This window comes from Camelus dromedarius, chromosome 10, assembly GCF_036321535.1.
Source record: "Camelus dromedarius isolate mCamDro1 chromosome 10, mCamDro1.pat, whole genome shotgun sequence".
Taxonomy (NCBI): Eukaryota; Metazoa; Chordata; class Mammalia; order Artiodactyla; family Camelidae; genus Camelus; species Camelus dromedarius.
Window position 1 is genome coordinate 49,793,342 of NC_087445.1, and position 24,822 is coordinate 49,818,163.

At 45.5% G+C, this 24,822-nt stretch overlaps 1 protein-coding gene across 2 annotated transcripts in view; it reads right to left on the reverse strand.

The window, feature by feature from the left end:
* Positions 1-24,822, reverse strand: part of GABBR2 (gamma-aminobutyric acid type B receptor subunit 2) — a 353,289-nt gene that overhangs the window by 204,325 nt on the left and 124,142 nt on the right. For both annotated transcript variants that reach the window (XM_010977466.3, XM_031450080.2), the window contains exon 2: positions 23,332-23,469. In XM_010977466.3, coding sequence (XP_010975768.1) covers positions 23,332-23,469 — 138 coding nt within the window. The remainder of the gene's footprint in view (positions 1-23,331; positions 23,470-24,822) is intronic.

Below are 24,822 nucleotides of genomic sequence, written 5' to 3' on the forward strand. Positions count from 1 at the left end.
TGTTGAACTGTGAGTCTCTTTCACATCAAGCGCCCACAGACAGCGAGAGCAGGAGAATGAAGACAACTACAAGGGTACTCCAGGGAGCTGGGAAACCAGGCTTAATCCCGTCTCTGTGACTTCAAGAACAAGGCAAAGCATTTCTCATCTGTGGGTGTCTGTTTTTCTCATCTCTAAAAATGATGGATTGAACCAAAGATTTCAAAGATTCCTTGCAACCACACAACTCTATACTTCTCTCTCCAACAATGGAGGAAAATGATTAAGGAGTTTGTTACTTTTGTGTGGGTGTGTGTTTCATTTGATCTGATTTATTCTGATAATTGCCATTGTGTCTCACTTCTCTTTGCAGATATAAGCCTAGATGAAAAATAGAAATACACCTCCCCATTTCAGGATCTTTATTAAATTCTCAGCCATTGATGAATTCTTCTCTAAATGCAATTCCTTCTTTACCTAATTTGGGGCCTCTGAATTTCACCTTTCTGCAGAAATAAACCATTTTTCAGATGGAAAGTATAACCAAGAGTGGCCCTAGTTGCTAAATCCTAGGTGAGAAATGCTGACCAGATCCAAGGGGGGAGAAGATGATTGAGGCTTTGCTCTTTTCTCCGCTTGGTTTAATCTTCTTCCATGGGTTTGCTGACTGTTTCTGTAATTAAATGAGGGAGGTATTTGTCATCTAGGGTTTCTTTCAGCCAAGATGAATGGAGCACAACTTTCTCAGGAAGCTTCTGACAAAACCCTGTTTGTGGCCAGTGCCAGGATGTATACAAAGGCACCAGGCTGTGTGCGTTGGGAACTGGGGTCCACTTGAGATCTATGCCAGGTCACTGCTGCGCCCAAGCCTTGGAGAAAAACTGTTTGGACACAAAGTGCCTCAACATAGACACCCGTGAGATTAATGTGACGTGGGGTGGCCACAAAGCATTTACCGAGTTAAGAACAGAGAATGAAAGTCTGGCATTCGGGCAAGTTCTTGGGGCCCTACTCCCACCAAGGCCGGCCAGGCAGTATGTGTAGTCTTGCTCTGAGGCTCAAAACCTCTTCTGGAACCACCTGGAGTTAACTGTCTCTCCTTTCTGTTGATGAATTTTAGTTTTAATCACTCAGAGGTGCACAGGAGTTCAGCTTTTCCCACTCATGTCCATAGCTGTGTCCTTACTGTGGACTCGCAACAATTCGTGAGGGAGACGGGGAAGGCATGGTTGTCTGTGTTCCTGATGGAAAAACTGAGGCTGAGGAAGGCACAGTGACATGCCCAAGTCTCCACGGCCAGCAAGGGGCACAGATGGAATTTGAACTCAGATATTTTGACTCCTTGAAGGTATTGCCTACTCAGCACCTGCAGCGGGACAAGTCTTGTGTGTATGGGTAGGCTTGAAGGGCTCACTTTGTCGCTGAATGTGCAAAACCACCTTATGAGGTAGATAATATTTTGAGCTGTATTTTTCAGATGAGAAGACTGAGGCTCAGAGAGGTTAAGTCAATTGCACCTGGTCACACAGACAGCAACTGGCAGAGCAGGAAGACTAACGTCACAGGCTTCACTCAACCCACAGATTGCTATGCTTCTTCTCTGTGATGAATAATTTCCAAAACTCATTTCCTGCTTTCATCTAACTTTGATCTTCACAAAACCCCATGATACAGGTAGACTTTATTACTCTCATTTTATAGCCGAGGAAGCTGAAGCTCAGAGAGTTAAGTGACGAGCTCAGAGTCACATGTTAGCAAGTGGCAAGGGCTAGTGCTCGAACTTGAAACTTTTGTTCTTGAAATGTAGTTTTCTATCCAATAACAAGACTGCTTCTTAGGGAGGCAGCCAGGTACAAGATGACAAAAAACTGCAGCCATTTAAAAGAAGGGAGAAGAAAAAAATAAGATTTGCTTAAAAGAAAAACAGTACTGAATCCGTGGCTTATTACGCTTTTGACTGCCTAAGATGGTCCAATTCAATTATATGAAACAAAACTCATGTATATTTGATTTTTTACTGAAGAGAAAATTCTTCACATTTTTCTTTTTAAACATTTATTAAGCAATATAAACTATGTATATAAGTGTATGAAATATATCTGTTCAGTTCAAGGAGTCATAACAAAATCAATATCCAACTGTCTATCACCCAGTTTAAGAGAAGGAGCTTTTATTTATTTGTAAATATTAAATTGTAAAGTAACTTAATTTTTTGCTCTTTCAGATACAATTTTTTTCATGTGGCATTCTGTGATTTTTATTTCATTCTTAGCTCCCTTCCATAGCATTTCTATCATTGTTTTATGCAAAGAAGGTTGCAAAACAAATATGACTTCCTCAAATCGTTTTTTTCTCCCTTTTTAAGTTAAAAATGGGAGTAAAATAGAGCAAAACTAAGCCGGTGCTGAGAAAGCGGTGTGGTCCATAAGGGTAAGAATTTCAGGTTTCGGCTTGGACAGGCTGGGTCTAAATGCCAGCTACACCACTCACCATGCAACTTCAGGAACATTACTTCACCTCTGGGGATCTATTTCCTCTGTAAACTGGGGTGACAAGCACCCCCTGCCATCTCAGGGCTACTCTGAGGATCGGAATAATGCAGGCACCCAATTAATGATTACTAATGTTAGATCACAACTTCTCAACTTAGACATTATGAGAATTGGATGGTACAATTATGTACAAAAATCTATGTGTGACAATTATGAAAAGCCTTTTAACTTACAAAGCTGTTTCCCTCAATACCTCAACCCCAAACAAGGCAGAGTGGAGGAGAGTTTACCCATTTTACAGATGAGAAGCCTCAGTGAATGGAAGGGTTTACTCACAGTGACGTGGCTGCTACCAGGTAGAGACATAATTCTAAATCAGGCTTTCTAAATCCTAACCTAGTGATTTAAAAATGGATTGTTAATTAAAAAATAATAATAATGATTATATTACTTGTCTAATCACATACAATGAGAACATATGTCTTTAATTTTCTCTTAAACTTCTGGTGAGATGTACCATTTCCCCCTTAGAGCTGTGTAGGTGACAAATGTAGGAAATTAACAAATTACATTAGAAGCCTCTTTGGTTTCCTCAGCTCCTTTTCACTTTGCTTTCAGCTGATGTCTTCAGGGGTAAGAAGTACTCTCAGGTGATCACAGCTGTGAAGCCAACTGCCTTTTAATTACCACACTGCAAAAATCATGTCTCTTCATGTCAATTTAGCACCTCTAATTAGTCGATAGGTTGACATCACATCTACAGGGGGAAAGGTGTGCTGGGCCCAGCTCAATGCTTGCAGTGGGAGGGGATGCAGCATTTCCATCTGATGGATCCTCTTATCTCTTAAGGGCCAGCTCCTACACATTTGTCCAGGCCTGCTCACAGCCACCTCCTCTAGGAAGCCTTCCCTGCTATCCCTCGGTTCTTCCAGCACTGTTTCTTCCCCTTGCTGTGGGGTCCTGAGAAGTGATTGGTAGTTAGGCCCATTTCACTGACTGGTCTGTGAGCATTTCAAGGACTGTCTCCAAGTCCTTTTTGCAGCCATGGGAGAAGAGGGAGAAGAAGGGCAAGGGGAGGCAGTGGGTTCACAAAATGCTTCCATGCTTTGCCTTCCAGACAAGAACTCACCATGGTTTTCACATAGAATGGGACTGAGGAGGAAGGCAAGCACTGGTTTCTGTAGCTACGAAAGATGGTGTTAGCCAGGCCTGCCACCTGGGCATCTAAAGAGAATCCAAGAAAAGCTCTGGGCAGCAGTACTGGTACCAAGGAATTGCTCAACCAGGACAGGCCAAGATTCATGTGGGGGCCTATGAGCCACCTGCCTGCTGACACACGACCGAGAGACTATGGAAGGGTCAGGAGGGTGGAGGTCACCGGGTACCTAACAGTCTGGATCCCAGAGACATCAGGGCTCCAAGAGAAGGGGTCATCATAAGTCCCTTTCACCCTTGTGAGCCAACACCACCCATAACCAAGGAAGGGAGAGCAGAACTCTGGACTCTAGACCTCTGAGATTTGCTTCATGGTCAGTCCTGGGAAAACTGAGTAAGTTAAATCAAGATAACAGATTCAAAGGGCAGAGAAGGTCATCCTGGACCAGCTGGGCTGGGACTCAGGGAACAAGGAAAGGAGCATGGGTGTGTGGCTATAGAACGGCGAAACCCAGCTCCTCCACGTGTCAGCTGCACATCTGCCGGCGGTTCATTAAGCTTCAGTCTCTTTACTTATGAAATGGAGAGAGTGAGTTCCATCCTGACTACCTCTCCAGGGCTCTTTTCTTTTCTCTTTCTTTCTTTTTTTTTTTTTTTTTAAATTAGAACCTGGCTATGAAAATGTTCTATAGGAAGTAAGTTCTTATGCTAATGGAGGGTTACAATACCCACCTGATCTGCTCACTCCTCACCTTTTCTGCGGCTCCAGCTTCCTTTCTCATCCTCTCACTCAGCCTTTTACTTCCAAGAGCATACCAGCCTCTCTCTCATTTCCCCACGAAGAAGCCTTCCTAAACACCTCCCCACACCTCCAGCCTAGGCCAAATGCGCCTCCCCTGCCCCATCCCCATCAGACCTGTCACACTGTATTGTAATTGCATCCTTACTTCCCTCAATAAGACTGTAAGATAACAAGTACTCAAGCTGTCACATTAAGAAGCACTCAAATATCTGTCAAGTAGGAAAACTAGGATCAGTATGTGACAGATATGGCTGATATGATAAGGTTGATATGGATTCAGTAAAAGAAAAAATATTTAATAATAAGGTATTTAAGATTGAATCAAAACCTTGCATAGTACTGAGTTCCCTATCCCTGAAGGTATTCAAGGAGATACTCAAAGATCATTCACCAGGGTCATGGAGGGGATTCCTAAACCGGCAAGGAGTTTGCATTCGTCAGTGTTATGTTTTCTGTGCACTGCTGGTGGCATACCCAACAATTTTAGGTGAGCCCCAGACTAATATTTTATATCTTAATAGGTATGTTTTCTCTTTATTTGCTTTTACACTTCTTCTTAGTAAATTATACTGATTTTCCATTGATAGTATTTAAATGAAAGGATAGTTGATTTAAAATACTAAGTAAATTAATAATACAAGTGGTATACAGATTTGGCAAATTCAAGAAAGTGATATGCAAATGATGTCTGGGGAACATGGGATTGCAGGTTTGCTCAGGAGTCTTACAAGAATATATGGCCCTCAAATAGATTAAAAAAAAATTTCTTCTGTATAGCAGAAGGAACTATATTCCATAATAACCTTTAATGAAAGAAAATATAAAAACAAGTGTATGTATACATGTGCATGACTGGGACATCATGCTATACACCAGAATTTGACACATTGTAACTGACTTCAATTTAAAAAATGATGAAGGGTTGGAAACAAACAAACAAAAAGAATATATGACCCTCAGAAATAAAAATCTACTCAAATCTCCATCACTTTCCATAAATTAAACTATAATATAAGTTTAAACCATATAGAATAAGCTAGACTCTTAGCTGGGCCCTAGAGAATGGGCACTGTCAGAAGTACCAAAAAGAGAGTAGATCTCTAAAATGAAAGAAATTAATTATATAGAAGAAAGAGAAATAACTGCAGAAGTAGAAACAACCTAAGGGAGAGGGTTGCTGTATTTAGCAATATTGGGGACATACTTGCAATTAAAAAATTATTCTTTATTTACCTGAAATTCAAATTTAACTGGGCGCCCTGTACTCTAGCTGGTAACCCCTAAGTAATCACCCAAGCCAGAAACGGTAAATAGGCTTAAGCCAATGTGACATCATAAACAGTCTGACAGTGGCTGCCCAGGGTAGTAGATTAAGTCAGTGAAGAGGGTGTGGTGATCAATTAGTTACATCTGCAATTAACACTGGAGGAGGGAAGTAATGGCACCAACGTTGCTCATTTATCAGCCACCCTGGGCTTGTCCAACTCCTCATTTTACACAGTGAGGACCCCAAGACAAAGGACTTGCCCAGCCAGGCTCACAGCACAAGTCCACAGCTGGGCTGGACTAAACTCATTTGCAGCTCCATGCCGCCTGCTTGGAATCAAAACAGAATGTGACCAACGCCATGATTATGTAATTTCAGACTACCCTCAGCAAGCATCACCACCCACATCATCAGCCAGAATGCACAACGCCAGTCAGTCCCTCCACCTGATCCAGTTTATCATCATGACCACATTTGGATGCCCTAGAATATCACAAAAGATGTGAAACAAAATCCTTTTACAGTGAGAGTTCCATTCAAGGAGATGTTGTTGTGACAGAAAGCACTCAGGGGTCTGACCCACCATGCTCTTCATGTACCATCTCACGGGCTCTCAGTAGTACAGTTTCACATTTGACTCCTTGCTTTATTACTAAGCAGATATTTCACCTATTGTTTATGGAATTGGATAGGATTGAACTAAATTTGTGTTTTCTACTTCATCATTCTTTTGGTCCCTCCTCCTCCTGGGCCGGAGGTTCCTTATTGCTAAAAGAAGACTGTACCAGGTGGATTTTTATTTCAGCTCTAAAATTTCATTATTTTGTAATTCTATGTTTAATTTACAAACCAAGGTGAAATTCTCTCCTTACGGGAGAAAATGAAAATTGCTGGCCTAGAGACAACATCACCAGAAGGGTTTTAAACTAGCCTCTCTCACAAAGAGAATTATTTAGTCTAATTGTTTTATGTCTCCATTTAGATATTAGTCTTTTACTTTCCACTCTTCTTAATCAAGTTTATTCATTAGCTTTCTCATTCATTCTCTAAAGATGTATTTTCTAGAAAAATTGTAGATGCATTTTCCCTTTGAACCAGAAATCCCACTTCTAGGAATCCATCCCCAATTTACACTGGCACAAATATGACTTGTGGCCAAGGTTATTCCAACAGATTGGAAACAACCCAAATGTCCATCAATAGGGGACTGGCTGTACAAATTATAGTATATCCACACAAAGAAGTGCTATGCAGCTGTAAAAAGAATAAGGAGTGTACACAGTGATAAAACAGTGAGCTCCAGGAAAATTAAGTAAAAAAAGCAACGTGCAAACAGCGTATATAGTATGCTCCCTTTTGCATAAGAAGGAGAAAGATGAATAAACACACAGAAGTTTGTGCATATTTGTAATAAGAAACACCAGAATAATAAACTAAAAAACTAATAAAAATGGTTATCTATAGGGGTGGCACAGAACAGAGGGAAGCTGGATCAGAGCCAAATATTCTCTACTTCTTATATAGTCTTGAGTATAGAGGAGTAGAGAGTCACATACAAATTGTACACATTTTACATGCTCTCCCAGAGATCATACAATCAGCTAAAAATATAACACCAAAAGTAAGACACTTAAACACAGATCTGCTTTGAAGCAATTCAATAAATTGTAATCGAATTCAACTGAAATTAATAAAATTGAACTCATCTGACTGGATATGTACAAAGATTGAGCATTAGCTGGAATTCTCCAAGAAGCCATTGCAGGGTAGGCTGAAATGGTACAATTTCTTGGAGGAAAGAGAGAAACAAACACTTAAAAATGCCTTAAACCATGTTTTGCAATCATTTAGCCTAGCAAGAGAGGCTCTGAGAAACAGCAGCTCTAGATAAGCTACTGTGGAATGCAGCTAGTGGGAAAATGTCAATCACAGGGAATCAACTTAAAAGGAAGACTGAAATTTCACAGCAAATCGTTTAAAAAAAGATTTTTTCTTAACTTCAATTTTAAAAGTTGTATATATTTTAAAAATAAAATTAATTAGCAAGAAGAAAAAAATCAAGCCCTGAAAACTGAAAACAAAGGCATTTAAGAGTATACCAAGTTGCTAATGTAATCACACACAGAAGTCTGTACAGGGACTTCTGGACACATCTTTATTGTCTTAACTAAGCAGGGATATGGTCCCTCCTCCACTCCCAACCTCACACTCATTCATAGCTTTTTATTGTGAAAACAGTCAAACCTACAAAAAAGTTGAAAGAACAGTACAATGCCCACCATATACCTTTCACCATTCACCATTTTCCACATCTGCTTTCCTCTCTCTATAAATCTATACACATATATATGTATATATACATACACACATATATACGTACACACACACACATACACAGATTTTTGGTTTTGACACATTTCAAATTAACTTGGAAACATTGTGACACTTTATTCCTAAACAGTTCAGAATGCATCTCCAAAGAATGACATTCTCCTATGTCATTACAGCATCATCACACTTATGAACATGAATTAGTAATTCAGTATCATCTAATGTATAGTCCACATTGATTTCAATTTCCCAAATATGTCCTTTACATTAAAAAATTCCAGATGTAATCAACACACAAGCACTGCATTTGACTGTTGTATTTTTTAGTCTCTTTTCGTCTAGAACAGTCAGTCCCCTGCCTTTCTGCTGTTGTTCTTGCTTTCTGCAACATTAAGTTTTTTGAAGAATCCAGGCCAGGTGACTTCAAGGATATACCACATTTGTGTGACTACCTCCTCATGGTGAGATTAAAATTTAAACATTTTTGTTTAAAACATTAAAATTTATATTTTCTAGCTCAGTTCACTGAAAAAATCTAGAAGCAGTGAACCCCAATAGCAATGAGCATGCAGACTTTGGTTTCTAAATATGATTACCCACTGGAAAGAATCAGGGATCCTTCGAGAAATGGCTGATTCCAAGTCAAAGGCAGGTAAAATATAAGCACCCAAACTGATGGCGTAGAGTGAGGAGGAGCGAGAAGGAAGAAGGAGGAGGGAAAATAAGGGTCAAAAAGAGAGTGCTCTTCTATAGAGAAGAGTGCTAGCTTAAATGTGGAAGGAAGACTAGAATTAGAAAATGCAACCCCAATGTAATTAACAGTGACTCAAGCAAGGACCATCAATGGATGCCAAAACCACTGCGAGAGAGATTGTAGAGGACAGGTATTCATATGGTCTCAAAGTCTCACCCCACAGATCACTTAATAATTACTGAGGGAAAAGGGTATCTTTACAATAAATCTAGCAGATGTGACCTTAACCAAGTGATCAAATTTAACAAATTTGATTTATCCCCTGGTTGAGGGGGATAAATTAGGAGTTTGGAATTAACAGACACATACTACTATATATATATATAATACAGAAACAAGTACCTACTATATAGCACAGATAACTGTATGCAATATCTTGTAATAAACAATAATGGAAAAGAATCTGAAGAATATATATATGTATATAAAACTGAATAACTTTGCTATACACCTGAAACTAACACAACATTGTAAATTAACTATACTTCAGCTTTTAAAAAAAAATGGTTAAAAGAGTAGTGTTCTTATCCAAATTGTTTAACCTGAATCTAATAGTGAAGAAACAATCAAACAAATCCAGATTTGGGATTTGCGGGAAATTTTACAGAAAAACTAACTGATTTGGGCTTTTAAAAAAGGTCAATGTCCTGAAAGCTCCCCTGACCCCAAGAAAGAAGAAACGTTCTAAATTAACGGAGACTAAAAAGCACATGACGAAAATTGCAATGCATGCTCTCCAGCTGGACCTTTGATCCCTTCCTACCCACCTCTACAAATAAATGGCAAAAGGGATATTCTGGGGACAACTGAGGAAATTTGATTATGAACCATATATTAGGTAATATTATTGTATTACTGTTAGTTTTTAAAAATGTTGACAAATATACTATTGCTATGTAAGAGAATATAGTTGTTCTTAGGAGGTTCATGCTGACATATTTAGAGGTGACGTGTCATTGTAACTGCAAAGTATTGTCAAGTGCTTTAATAAAAGTGTGTTTGTGTGTGTGCGTGTGCGTGTTGGGAGGGGGTTGTGTAGGGGACAGAAATGGAGAGGAAAATCCACACACAGCAAAATGCAAAGAACTGGTGAATCTAGGCAGAGGGTATATGATGCTCATTGTAGTTTCTTTTAACTTTTTTGATGGGTTTGGAATTTTTCAAAATAAAAAGCTGGACAAAGGCAGAAACATAAGAGCAACAAAAACTACTGTCTACATTAAAAAATGGTATCTGCAACTGATTGGAATATAGTCCATTATTAAATACTTATTAAATACTTTCAAAGATCCATGAATTCATAACGTTACCGAAAAAGGAGAGACTGAGAAAGCAGGAATCTCAAAACAAAACAAAAACAAAGATTCCTGGAGGTTCTCCTAAATTCCAGGCCATATGCCTGGCTCAGGGGTTCCAGCTGCCAGTGAGAGGGATGTGGTCTCACCTCCTGGAGGGAGCTGACAACTCTCAGGCAAGCTCGACACTGAACTGGCAATTGACTCTGCGGTGACACTGCAGGACAGGGAGAAACAGGTACTATGTATGTGTCTATTGGAGACAATGATCTGGCTGGGAAGGCTTCCCAGAGAAGTTTTGTGCTGAAACTGAGAACTGAGCAAAGATCCCTTTTTGCTAGCATGGGTGCTGGGTTGGGCTTGAGCTGCTTTGCTGTGCTGAAGGTCCTCGTACCCATTACTCTAGCAAGGGACCTGGAGTTTCAGAAGACATCCAGGACAAGAAGGGAGCCATTCCCTGGCACACACAAAGCCAACCTGCTATCTTAGGAGAAACCAGGACAGTACTATGAAACCGCTTGTGTGGGAACTTGGGGAAGTTTGGGGAAATTATGCTCTTATTGGCATTTGGGCATAATGTCTAGCCATCTGACCTAGGATTCTTTTCCTCAAGTCGAGTGATTCCTACGGTATAAAGGCTCAATCTTGGCCTCATGGAAATAATCAATTATTTAATCTTCTTAGTAAACAGATTCAAAGCCAAAGCCTTCTGTATAATTCAAAATGAAAGGCTATGCTCTATTAAAAAATCAAGCCATTCATTACAGAACCACCTAGAGTAGAACTTGAAGTACCTACCATATGCTTGAAATACTTAGCATGTTACTGATTTTCACGACAATCAGTCCATCTATTTTCTGAGTTCGAAGGAACCATTTATTTTTTATATACAAGTCACTGGATGAGTAGTAAGTTTAAAAGTGGTGTGTGTGTGATGAATGATTTACAGGGAGAACACATGTCTGCACGGAGAGGCTCATGCCAGTCTGGGTCGTCATCTGCTGACAGGCAGGAAGCTCCCTGGAGAGGTAGGTTGCGGAGGGACCCCAGAAACACAGAGGAAGCCTCTGTGGCCTCCGGAGCCCCAACTCCTATACCCTGAGGTCTGCTCACAGCAAGAAGCAGGGCAAGCCTTGCTCTCTGCCTCTTATTTTCCTCATTCAGCAAATAGGCCCCACCAGGATGATACCTGCTCCTCCTTCCCCACAGTATTGCCCCAGGCACTGGAGGAGGGTGTGTGAGAGGCAGTGCACCTAGTCGATGCCAGCACGGCCTCCAGAGCCACTTGGTCCCGGCAATTCCTTGGTGAGACACTCAACCTCTCCATGCCTCCATTTCCTCATCTGTGAAATGGGCAGAGTGGTGTCCAGCTCAGAGGGTTGGTATTTGGAGTATATGAGTTCATGTATGCACAGTGGAACAGTGCCTGCCCCACAGTCAAGGTCATAGAATTGTAGGCCAGTAGTACTACAAATTGGTTTTGTAGTGGGCCACCCAGAGGTGTCCATTCATGATTTCTGAGCACCCACTCAGTGCCAGGTCCTGTGCGAGGCTCTTGGGGTGCAGCCAAGGCTCAGGCAGGCAAGGTCTGTCCTGAAGGAATTTGCAGTGTGCTGGGTAACACTGAAACCTCATCAGAGAACTGTAATACACTCAAGAAGGGGAAGAGATGAAGTAAGTGAAGAAAAGGCAAAGGGAGAGGCCAGGTGCCTCCTCCAGCTGGGGAGCAGGGCTGCTGAAGATTTAGGGAGGCTTTCATGAGGAGGTGACACTTGAACTAAATATCATAAAATACAGAGGATTGTGCCAGGTGTGGAGGGGGAACAGAGAGGGCATCAAGCAGTGGGAACACATAGGCAAAGGCCCTTGATCTGCAGAGAGCAGGTTCTATCCCTTAGCACGAGGGGATCAGACTAGAGGGGGACCTAGCAAAATGCTGATGCCAAAACTCAACCACTACTCATGGTGTGACCCTATGCAGGCCACGGGACCCCTCTGGGGTCATTTCCTTCACCTTAGAATGGAGGGTTCTCTGCCTGGAGAGGTATGATGGAGGCTGCATGCCTAAGTGATAAGTAGCTCAGGAATGGAAGGGGAACCAGGCCCCAGCCCAGGAGCCCCTAGGGGAGGGAATCACATGCAGGGCCCAAGAGGGAAGCTAACAGAGTGAAGACAGGTGCTGATGGCTTCGAGCCACACAGAGTAAGGACATGACACTATCAAGGCTATCTGCTGTCCCAACCCTCTCCCTTTACAATAGGAGGCCCAGAGAGAGCAAGGGATGCACAGAGGCCACACAGCCAGTGCCAGAGTGCTGATCCTAGATCCCATGGCCCTGCCTCTACCTGGGAGGTAGACCAGGGGCCACCTGGGTTTCCTGGGCCTTGAAGAATTGTGAGCATGGTGTGAGGAACTCTGCCAGCATCATCTCAGGTCATCTCACAACCAGCCAGGGTCAGTAGGATGCCACCGCCATTTCCAGAGGAGGAGCTGAGAGTGGGAGAGGCTAAGTAACCTGCTCGAGGCTACCAGCTAAGAAGCCCCAGAGCCTGGATGGGAGCCCCAGCCCATCTGACCCTGAGTCTAAAAAACACATCCGGTATTATCAGTTTACAGGTTGACTGAGCCCATTAGCCCCTCTGGGCCTCAGTTTCTTCATCTGAACAAATGGGCAGAGGACCACCTTATGAAACAGGGTGAGGACAGAGCAGTCAATGCCATGTTGTGACACAGCTCCCAAGCTTTTGTTCCAGAGCACTTGCCTAGCAGCACCCCTGGGCCCTGACTCACTGGAGCAAGTCCCCACTGTCCTGGGAGGAAAGCAGACAGTTACAGACAAGGATGCTCAGGCTTCAGGGACGGGAGGTGGTTTGTGTAAGGCCAGCCAGCTGGGAGATGGCAAGGCCAGGATGGGAAGCCAGATGTCCTCACGTTGACCCAGTGCCCTGTCCTTTATTCCTTATTTGGAGCCACAGGTCCCCTCTGTGCACTCCTGGCCACTACGATCACGGGCCTTGCTGGCTGTAAGAGACTCCCAGGTCAGCCCGTCACAGTGAGACTCAAGAACCATAGTTTGACAAGAGGCCCTGTGGCCCACAATGCTGACTGCAGGGACTGCCAGATGTGCTGAAAACACTGACCACAACTGCATTTTCACTGTGACATTCCAAAGGTGAATCCTGGGGCTGAATCAGTAGCTCTCTCCCCAAGCCAACTTGAGTCTGAATACTTACCCTCAAAACCCTTCCTACTCAGCTGACACACCTCACCTCCCCTCAGAGACCCCAGGTACTCCTGGGTGAAAGGCACCTTAGATTGGCAAGAATCACGTAGGAATTTGCTAAAATTCAGAGTCAGAGTGAGTAGGTCTGGGGTGGGGCCTGAGAGTCTGCATTCCTAACATACTCTTAGGTGCAGCTGCTGGTCGGTGGACCACATTGCTTTAGAGACTGTCTAGACAGGATTTCCCAAATTTCCCTGATGATGAGAATTATCCAAAGCACTTGTTAAAAATCAGTTTCCCAGGCTTCTGTTCTGGAGATGCTGATCGGGGGACCTGGGAATCTGATTTTTAATTGGTAAACCAATAGCTCGCTCCCACTCCGCCCCACCTGATAAGTCCTGCCATCAGATCATTTGGGAAACATCACCTAGTCCAACCCCCTCATCTGGTGCCTGAATCCCCTCTGAGCATCCCCAACCAGGAGCCATCCTGTCTCCATCCGAGGGTGGCTCATCCCTCTGCGGCAGATGCTCTCACCCACTGCTGTGCATCAGAGTCACCTGGAGCACTAATAAAGTGCTCAGAGACCAGGCTCCTAGAAGTAGGACAGGGCCTGGCCAAGGTGACCAACTTGTCCCCATTTGCCTGGGCCTTTCCTGTTCACGTTTCCTGCTCCACCTTTATCATTTCTACCCCGTGAGGTTGGTATTACACCCATTTTACACATTTGTCCTCCTGGAGGGAGTCTTCTGATTCCCTCCCCAGTTCTTTCCAGACTCAACTTGTAATTCCAGACCCGACTCAGTGTAACCTACGGCTGGGCTGTATCCTAGCAGCATCAGCCGTACCGTAAGTAGTACGAGTAATTTATTTATTTAGAATGAATTATTTACACCCAGCATATTTCCAGGCGGTGAAAGACGCATCAACAATGAGGCCATTGGAGTTACACGCTGGGAACTGATATCACTTTAGATACCATGGTCTTGAATTAAAAATGGGGGTCAGAACCTTGAATTGAATCTTTTACCAGATGGACAGGAAAGATATGCTGGGTCCTTGGCAGGAATAGATTGGGAACCACCACGCACTCGATAGCATCGTGCCCTTCTTTGCCTCTGCTTCCGTGAAAACTCAACCAGAAAAGAGTATGCGCTCTGCTCACAGATGCCTTGGGCTTATATGGCCTCTCCTGCAGGTTCTCTGTTTTAATTTTACTGTTCTGAATCACCTTCATGGTCTGTGATAGCTAATTTCATCCACAAAACTTTGAATCTAGAGACAAATGGAGACATAATTCTTCAAGGAGCTCCCTGCCCAGGGCCAGGCTGGCATCTCAGGTGCCAGAAGCATCAGCGATGATAATATGAACCTTAATCTGTAGCAAGCTTACAGTCTGCAAAGGGCCTCCACCTGCCACACCTTCCCTGTCCTAGTTGATGCTCTCAATGGCCCCAGAAGAAGGGCAGATTTAGTTAGCCCATCTCACAGGTGAGTTCAGCGAGGCTCCCGGAGGTTGCCAATCTGCCCAAGCCTGCTGTCAGTGGAAGACAAAGGAGGGACAATTACCCAGAGCCGCTGGATTCCAGGCCTCTGTTCTGGTTACTACACCCACTGCCTCTCTGCCATGTCCACCTGTCCTGGGGGTGGCAGTGTTGGGCAGTAGAATTGGCACTGGTCTGGGAGAGTATACAGAAGGCACTGCACTTGAATAAGGGAATGAGTAAATAAATATGAGCATGATTCAATGAATGAATGAATGAATGAGAACACCTCCCTTTCTCCCCAGAAGATCAATGGGATCTGCTGGGATCCCTGCTGAGGGCTCAGCTCATACTTCCTACAACCCATGTGTATGCAAACCAATTGCTAGCACCCTTTTCCTGCCTCACATATGACACTCCACCTGCTCTCAGAACCTTTTTTATTGCACCAGGCATCCAATCTTATAACCAGGAAGGGCCATCCACTGTCTCCAATCCTCGGGGTCTCTCCTGCCCCCTCCATTTGGCCATAGTGAATGTCTTTAATATCTCTTCCCTTTCTCCTCCCCCATCTATTTTTTCTTTTTTAATGAATCCAGAAGGTGGAAGCATCTCATAGATTATTAATGTGCTAAATGGCCCCTCTGGAGATCAGCGCCAAGAAATGGCTCCAACCCGCCCTGGATTATTGGCCTCCGTTCTCTTTCTTAGAGAGCAGTGCAGCAGCAGCAGGAGCAGCAAAGTTTCCAGCTGTGCCTAATCACATCATAGCTCCTAAGTGGCTTTCGGTCAAGTCCACAGTCTCTGTCAGCCACTCCACAGCAAGGGCATGGCATCACCTGGGCTGGCAGTGGTGGAACTTTGGCCTGCTGGATTCTGATTCTTGGGGGCTGAGAAGCAGACCTTGTGTGCACTTTGAGTATCTTGCTGAAGAACCCCCATTCTGCCTCGGATGCCTTAGTTTCAGGGTCTGCAGTGCTGTTGATGCAGAACAGGGAGTGTGACCAGAGGTCTGCTCCTGGGGAGGAATCCTTGTCATTGTAATATTATCACATTACAACATTGTAACAGCACCTACTGTTTTGTAGTCTTTAAAAAGTGTTTTCACCTAAAAAAGGAAGAGCCTTATTGATTCTCACAACTGCACAAAACATGTAAGGCTAATTTGCTATTCCCATTTTACATAAGAAAAGTGGGGCTGAGAAAGATAAAATAAAACACAATATAATTACAAAACACTGGAGAGTGAGCCAGGGGACCCAGCTTTGCTGTTACTGTGAGAACATGGGTCCTACCCACTTTGGGCCTGTTTCCCAGTCTGTATGATGGGGGGACTGGACCCAGTGATTGCTAAGGCCTTTCTTTGACTCTACCTCAAATTCCACAAACCACAGCTAATTAAGAAAACAATCTCTGGATTTCTCAGGCAACCCACAGCTTTAATAAGGTAGTCACTTGAGAAAGTCAAGTCAGATGACAAAATTTCTGTTCCTATAAAAGAAACAGCATCAACCGACAGTTTAAAGGTATGCTGGAATTCGGTAAATAGCAAAGGGCCTGATTTGAGGGTTTTCACTGATTTGGTTTTTTAAATGTCAAAACCAAGCATGATTTAGACTTTTCAGAAAACAAGTCCTAAATGTGCCAACACTTAGGCAGAGTCAAGGTTCTCCTGTTCACATGACCTCTTCACCTCTGCTCTCTCGTGTGAGCTCCAAGGAGACAGCCCCATCGCACAAACTGCAATGTTCCGGCCCAGCAAGGTCCACAAGGAGTGCCCCGGCAGGCCCGGAGGCAGGGTGGGCTGCCGAGGGGAAGCTTGGGACAGTGCCAGGAGAAATGCATCTACAATTTAATAATCTGCTGCGGATGCCTTTTAAAGGACAGGCTCTGCGGGAAACGGTTCTTGACGAAATAGTGTTTGCGTTTTCCTGTGAGCAGCCCTTTATCCCTTCAGGAATCTGACTTTATTTTCATCAGCGAGGCTATTTCTGTCTGCAAGCTGAGGCAGCTATCATCTCACTCCCAAGAAGGAAGGGGTTTTTGTCCTGGTCTCAGGTATGAACCCCCTCTGGCCATATCTCCTGTACCTTTGCTGCGCTCTGTCTCCATCTTTCCCACCCAGCTCCAAACCCTCCGGCTTTGCCCCAGGCCCCGTGCTTTCAGACAGACAGACCAGGCTGGTGGGAGGTCTGCAGAATTGGTCCCAAAAGTGCAGAGCAGGGTCAGAAGCAAGCCACCTTCAGGTCTCTGAGGAAAGGATTCTACGGAGGTCCGAAAACATTTTTCAAAGGAAACATATTAGTTGAAAAGCATCAAGGCCAGAGATGGGAGATGTGGGCTGAGGCCATTTCAGGTGTCCCTTCATGTCCTATCACCAGGGGGCTGCAGTTGGAGAGTCCTTGGGTCCCCCCAGGTCTTACAGGCTCTGATGATCTGCCCTTGTCATTAGGAATGAAACTGGGACCTCGAAGGCAGGCATCCGGCTCTCTGCAAACACGCCCAGGTACCGCTCAGCATCTGAGCCAGCCCTGCACCAGGCACAGGGTGCAGGGGCAAATGAGAGCAGGCACTGCCCTCAGGCAGCTTGACGCCGGGTGTGTGCCAGGGCAGCAATCACCTTGGGAGGGGTATGCAGGTAAGGGAGCAAAGAGGAAGGAACGGGAAACTTCACAGCGGAGGAGGCAGCCAAACTGCACTAGGAAGGATGAGCACAGTCCTGCAGGTGGAGAGGGAACAGCCTGTAAGTGATCGGTGGCATGAAGGAGCAGGTGGGTGGCAAAGAGAGGGGCGAAATGAAAGAGCACCTCTTGCCACGTCACAGGCTATGGACTTTGTCCTGGGGATATCTGCCCCAGCAGCATACCCTGCTGTCACCTCCATGTCCTCTTTCCAACAGGAGCTGTGTAAATTGAAGTTCTGTGGACCAGGGGCACTCATCAGAGTCTTGATGTCTGGGAGATGAATGGGACTTAGAGATCACCTGGCCTCGCAAGACCCTAGGAACCAACCGTATCTACATCACTTGAGCCACTGGTATTGAAATGGCAGTGGGGGTGAGGAGTGGGGCCCACAGTCTTTGAGGGATTTGATGAATCCTTTAACCTAGACCTGCTCAGCGTGGAGCCCGATAATTTGCATTAACACAAGCAAATCCTTGGCCCCCGTAAGTGACTCACCGTATAGTTTGAGAGCCAGCAACCTAGAATATGCCTACTCCATGTATTAAATCTCCCCAACAGCAGGACTGGATGAGACTGGGGTGTTCAGAGCAACAGGGAACTCACTATATCACAGCCAGGCAGCCCACTCCATGCCAGATGCCTCCAGCAGCAAGGACTTACTTGCAGGGAGCAGAGAACCCTGCTCACCGCTAACAGCAGCCATTGATCCTGCATCTCCAAACCTACAGCTCAGAGAACCAGCAAAATCCCTCAAAAAGCCATGCAGCTTTTTGTAGGCTGACTCCTCCCTCCTTCCCAGGGCCCTGCAGGTTCTCCAGTCTGAAGACATTCAGCTCTCCAATAGCCAGACCCCGACCCTTCCCAGATGCCTCCCAGGCTATGCCCTGGTGAGTCTGTCCCAGTGTGAGGCCCAGATCTGAGCTTCTACCCTGGGCGGGTTCTGACCAGGAGGATAGGGACCAAGCCTGCCATGCACACCCTGGGCTCCATGCAGGTCCCTGCAACTAGTTGGAGGAGCTGATGCTCCCAGTGACTCACATCACGACTTACACAGTATTAGCCTCTCGACATAGCAACCATGAATCAAGAAGCCCGGCAAAAGGCAAAAGTTAAATTTAACTGATTTTAGCACCACCGTGGATTTTTACCCTTTTGTGGCGCAAATCCCTATTTTTGTAGCACGAGGAAACAGAACCAACTGATTATGCATTCCAGGCTGTCTCTGTCCAGCAAGCATTGTTCCCCCAAAGGGCAGTCAGAGCTCCTTTTCAATTACACAAATTACATGCATTTTCCCATTTGTGGAACTCTGTTTCGGAGCCCAATTTTGAGTAAGTTAAGGGACTCATCAAATCCCTTGGGCAACAGTAGACCCACTCATCCAGCCCTCCACCGTCTCTTCAGGCAAGCTCAGCCTCCAGGAGGTGGGGAGTGGGTGGAAGATCCTCAGAATCTGGTTTGTAACAAATGGGGCTGAGTTCCCCAAGAGTGCAGGATAGGTCAGAAATCCTCCAGGGCTATTCCCGATAGGGACTTAGATCTTTGTTCCTACAACCCCCTTACCCCTTTCCTGGGCTCATCCTATGATTCTGCCTTTCAGGTCCCCAGAGCTGTCCCACCTGCTGGGCAGTGTCGAGTTCTTAGCCCCTCAGTGTCCCTGATCCATGCACAGCTGGAGACCTTGGTCTGGCCCAGTGTCTGGCAACAGATGTGCATGGCTGTGGTGGACAAGAATGGTGCACGAGAATCACCCCAGGAGCCTGTCCACAATGCAGAGGGATTCTTTTGAGGTGCAGGCTGAGAATCTGCATCTTTCCCAAGTCCTCTGCCTCCCCCGTGGTCAAGTTCACATCGTGAGCAACCCTGCTATGGAGAGTTTCAGACTCCCCAGCTTATCCCCTGCACTTGGTTTGGTTCAGCACTCAGTGAGGACCTACTGTGTGCCAGGCCCTGTGCTAGGCACTGGAAACTAGGAGATGAAGGAAATGAGAGCTTGTGACTCCAAGAAGCTTATAATCTAGTAGGGAAGACCCAGATATAGAATAAACTATTTTCCACAGAATGTAACACATTTAATAACGAAACACCATATGCAGTATCGAAGTGATGCAGAACCACATACGCTCCTCAATCTTCTTTTCACTTTCACTTTCCTAAGACACCTTTAAGCATTTTTTCCTAATTTCACTTGACTCGTGAAGTTGTAAGACCACAGGTATACTATATATCTGTTTATGCATTGTATGTATACCTGTGTTTCATATATAAAAAGAGTGAGGTTTTTTTTGCCCTTTTCCCACAAGAATGAATTTTCACCCCCTTGAGGGACATGACCCCCTACATTGAGAAGACATTGTTTAGAAGGGAACAATCAATTCAATTTTGGGGTTGGGGATGGGAGGCACAGAAGGAAAGGGATCAGGGAAGGCATCACAGAGGAAGCGGTACCTACCTAGGGCTTTGAAGGGTGAACATCAGCATCCAGTCTCACTTTCTGAGCAATGTGAGTTCCTGCTTTCACCCAAGAATCCCTCCCTCCTGTGGCAGCCAGCCTCTGAGATGGTCCCTAGTGGTCCTCACCTCCTGCTATAGCTTGTAAAGTCCTCTCCCTCACTAAATAGGAGCTAATTTGTGATCAATAAAACATGGTGTGCAACTTCTGAAGCTAAGTTCTAAAAAACTTTGCCACCTCTGTCTCCTAGATGACTTGCTTTGGGGGAAGCGAGCTGCCATGCCGTGAGGCCCCTCTAGCAGCGCTATGGAGAGGATCCCATGGAGAAGCCCCATGTGAGGGAGCAAGCGTGGAAGCAGACATTCCAGCCCCAAGCAAGCCTTCAGATGATGCCAGCCCCCGTCTCCCAATCTTCCAGCTGGACCTCAAACATCATGGAGCAGATGCAAGCCATTCTGTGGGTCTGAATTCCTGACCCACAGAAATGATAGAGTAATAAATGATTATTGTTGTTTTAAGCCACTAGATTTTGAGGTGATTTGTTATGCAGCAAAATACAATACCACTCCCGTCTCAAAACCCAAGTTTCCTGTCTTGTCAGCTCCAGAGGCTGTCTTGTTCATGCTGAGGCCAGGTAGCTCTGTTTGGCAAGCCAGGAGTCTGCAACACTGTGCTTGCTCCTATAGCTCCTAGGGAATTCTGAGGGGCAGATAGTTCTAGGTGAGGCTGTGAGAAGGTCAGGAAGCTCCCTGGATTCTTCTCTGGCTGGGGAGTTTCCAGGAAGCTTGGTCTCTTGTGTCTGGACAAATTGTCCATCTACAGATCCTTCCATCCCTCCCTCCATCCCTCTGACCATTCAGCCGAAATCTGATAAGGTCTGTGAAGTATTAGGCACCAGGAAGAACAGGGGTAACTCAGGCCCAGTTTCTGTCCTCAAGATGCTCACAGCCCAACTAAATATGCCCCCACATCTGTAAAGCCCTAAGCAGGGAAAGGCAGAGGGGTCTAGGGGATGGGCTGTGTATATGTTCTGCTAGAAAGTAAATAGGAGAAAGCGAGAGAAAGAAAAAGAGGGACTACTTTGGCTAGTGCAGTAAGGAACCTAGAAGAGGCAGTATTTAAGCTGGGTCTCTGAGAATGGTAGGACTTGTCATACAGGTCATGGGGAGAATGGGATGTTTCAGGTGGTGGGAAATGTTTCAGGAAAGACAAGAAATGCTAAGTGTTGAGGTATTCAAGGGGGTATTCAACTCAGGGAGTAGCAGGATGCAGGGCAGGGGTGACAACAATAGGAAAACATGAGACACTTAATGATTGGGACATGCCAGGTGCAGTTCTAATCACTGCTTAGTCACTCAGCCACATGGCAGCCCAATGAAGTCAGTCCTCTTATTACCCTGCTTTTACAGATGGGAGGCTGAGGCCAGAGAGGCAGTGCCTGGCCCTGACCAGCAGGTGTCTAGCGTGCTCCTTGGTACTCAGGAGAGGAAGCTCAAGGGTGGAGAAGGTACGTGACTCCACCAAGGTCTCACGGCTGAGGGGGCCGCAGGGCTGGAAGCCAGGCTCCCCCAGCACACTGAGCTGCGCTGGCTTCCAGCTCCGTAGTTAGGTTTGCACCAAAGCACGCCGAGTTGCTCTTCTGGCCTCGTCCCGTTACGCTCGCCCACACTTAGTGTGGCCTGCTCCGGCCACAGCGAGTGACTCACTGCTCCCCAAGCCCACACGCTTTCCCACCTCCCGCTTTTGCACGCCCAGTTTCCTCTGCCAGCAAGCATGCTCCTCCATGTCTCCAGCTGTCCGACGCCCTCTCCTCCTTCGCAGCTGGCTCACCTCCCATGAGAAGCCTTCCTTAACTCCAGGCTGAGTGGGTGGCCCTCCCCTGGGACCTCACTCTTCCCTCATCACAGCTCTGCCATGGCTGCCTCCCACCTCCCCTCTGGCCATGATCTTGGGGCTCTACCCCCAGCACCCCACCTATGCTGGGCTGGACTCAGGTCTTCAGTCAATGGGAGCAGATCTCCTGGGGTCTGGCTCCTTCCTCCCTTCATTCTCCCTCTCCCCATTCATCACACTCCAGCCCCACTGCCCTCTTTTCTGTTCCCTGAACATGCCAGGTCCTTCCCGTAACAGGTTGTCTGCATGTGCCATTCCATCCTGACGTGGTGGACTATTCTTTACCCATCCAACTCCCTCTCATGCTTCAGGTCTCAGCTCAACTGTCACCTCCTCCAAGAGACTTTTCCTGACTGTTTTGAGCTAGTCACTATCCCATCACCCCATTTACCCGTATCCTAGCCCAATCTCCTTCCCACAATCTTATCTCAAGGGCCAGACTGCCCTCGAGCTTAAATCCTGGCTCTATTACCTATGAGCTGAGGGTCCTTGGGCAAGTTATTTAGTCTCTGTGTACCTCAGTCTCCCTATCTATAAAATGAGATGTTAAAAGTACCGACAGCATAGAGAAGTTATAAGGAGTAAATGAACTAATGAAAGTAAGTGCTCATAATAGTGTCTGATACCTCATAAGCCTGACATATATACTATGTACATGTTGTTCTTAGTATTATTAATTGTTTATTTGCTTCCTGCCTGCCTCCCTCCTAGAATGTAAGCTCTAACAGGGTAGGGACCGTGTCTGTCCTGTTCAGCACTGTATCGCCCATGTCTACCAAAATTCCAGATACACAGTAAGTTGCATTATATTTGTTAGATGGATGAATGGATGATGGATGGGTGGATGGATGAAGCAAAGAAGCAAAACATGTGCCTGGGCCACCATTCATCCTGGGTGGTCACATCTTTCTACACTCTCCTCTCCTGTATTCCAAACAATGGCTAGCACAGGTGAGTTTCATCTAAACAGACCATGCACTCATGTAGAACATTTGACAGTGTAGAGTGAAAGAGTGAATAACAGCCAGAAGTCCAGGGAAAGGCTAAACTAAGGACAAAGGCAGTCTTAGTGGACAAAAGAATTTCAGTGTGGGGAGAGAGGTTTGGATCATCTGGTTAAGGAAACAGCGAGAGCAGGGCTCCGAGGCCTGTAGATCTAGGGTGCATTTGGGGAAGGTGGGGCTGAGGCATGAAGTGAGTGGCAGGGATAGATGAGACTGGACAGGAAGACTGGCTGGACATTGATGGCCGTGAAAGTTGGGCCAGGGAGTCACTAAAAGACTTCAAACACCAATGGTGGCATCAGGCCTGCCCTTTAGAGACCCACCGTGAGAGCCATGTCAGGACAGGACAGAGGATCAGGCCAGGAGGTGAAGGCAGTGGGAAGTTATGCCATCATCCAGGAAAGAGTAGGTGAGGCCTGAACTGGCAAGGAACCGTGTTGGGCAAGGAACCATTGCTGCGAAAGATTGGTGGCCAATCAAAGACAGTTCCCCAACCAAAGGTGGCCAGGATCTTACCTGTACCAGATTCCAGCCTTGGAGGGACTCTGCGATGATGGACGTAACAGATGGACAGACTCCTCCAAACACCATCAAGTGGTTCGGCCCGTATTTTATTGCATCGTAGAAGGCTTTCAACCCTTTTGCATTATCACACTGGGGAGCAACACACAGAAAGAGAAGAGCATATTAGAAACAGCTTTCCCCAGGGACAAGGGCCCAACAGTGGATTCACAAACAAATCTTCCTCATGGGAAACATGGGTTTCAGTTCTCCCATCGTGAGCCCTTTATTTAAGCCAGCTCTGAGTCAATGCTGTGGGTTCAGTGAGGCGTGGTCTTGGTACCCTCTTTGCTGGCTGTCCTCCACCTGAGTGCTCTCCAAATTTGAGACTCTGGCTCCTCAGTTATCTCTCTTCAGGGCACACTGAGGAAAGGGTGCCCAAATGCCTCACCCTGGGGCCCCACACCACGGTCATTTACATTTTAAAAGAAGACGAATCCATACCCATTAAGTAGGCTATTATTAAAAAAGCAGAAAATAACAAGTATTGGCAAGGATGTGGTAAAATCAGAATCCTTGTGCATTGCTGGTAAGGATACAAAATGGTGCAGCTTCAACAGAACACAGTACTGCAGTTTCTCAAAAAGTTAAAGTTACTACATGATCCAGCATTCCACTTCTGGGTAAATACCCCAAAAGAACTGAAAGCAGGGACTGGAAGAGATATTGTACACTCATGTACAGAGCAGCATTATTCACAATAGCCAAAAGGCATAAACAACCCAAACATCCATCAGGAGATGAATGGATGAACAAATTGTGATTTATACATACAACGGAATATTTTTCAGCCTTAGGAAACTCTGACACATGCTACAACATGGATGAAACTTGAAGACATTGTGCCAAATGAAATAAGCCAGACACAAAAGGACAAATACTGTGTGATTCCACTTAGATGAGATATTTAGAAGAGTCAAATTCATAAAGACAGAAAGTAGAATAGTGGTTTACCAGGGTCTGGGGGAGGGGAACGGGGAGTTACTGTTTAATGAGCACAGTTCCAGTTTGGGAAGATGGAAATGTTCCGGAAATGGATGGATGGTGGTAGTGGCTGCAGGTTAGTGTGAATGTACTTAATGTCACTGAACTGTACACCTAAAAATCATTAAAGTGGTACATTTTATGTTATATACATTTTTATCACAATAAAAAAGGAGGAGGAGGTGAATCTAAAGGGAAGAAATCATTCAGCAGATACCTGCCAAACATCACTCTGTGTTCAGCCCAGGGCTCGATGTTGAGGAAACAGAAAAGTTGGACACAGCTCCTGCCCAGGAGCTCACATGTGAGAGGGGGAAACAGATCCCGGCGATCCACTGTGGGAATGAACAAAGACAAATGTCTGCGGATGTTGGGAGTCAGTCAAGGCTCACCTCCCCCTCTCTCATCAGGCTGGTGGCCAGCTCTCCCCTGGACAGAGGCACTGGCTGCTAACTGGGCATC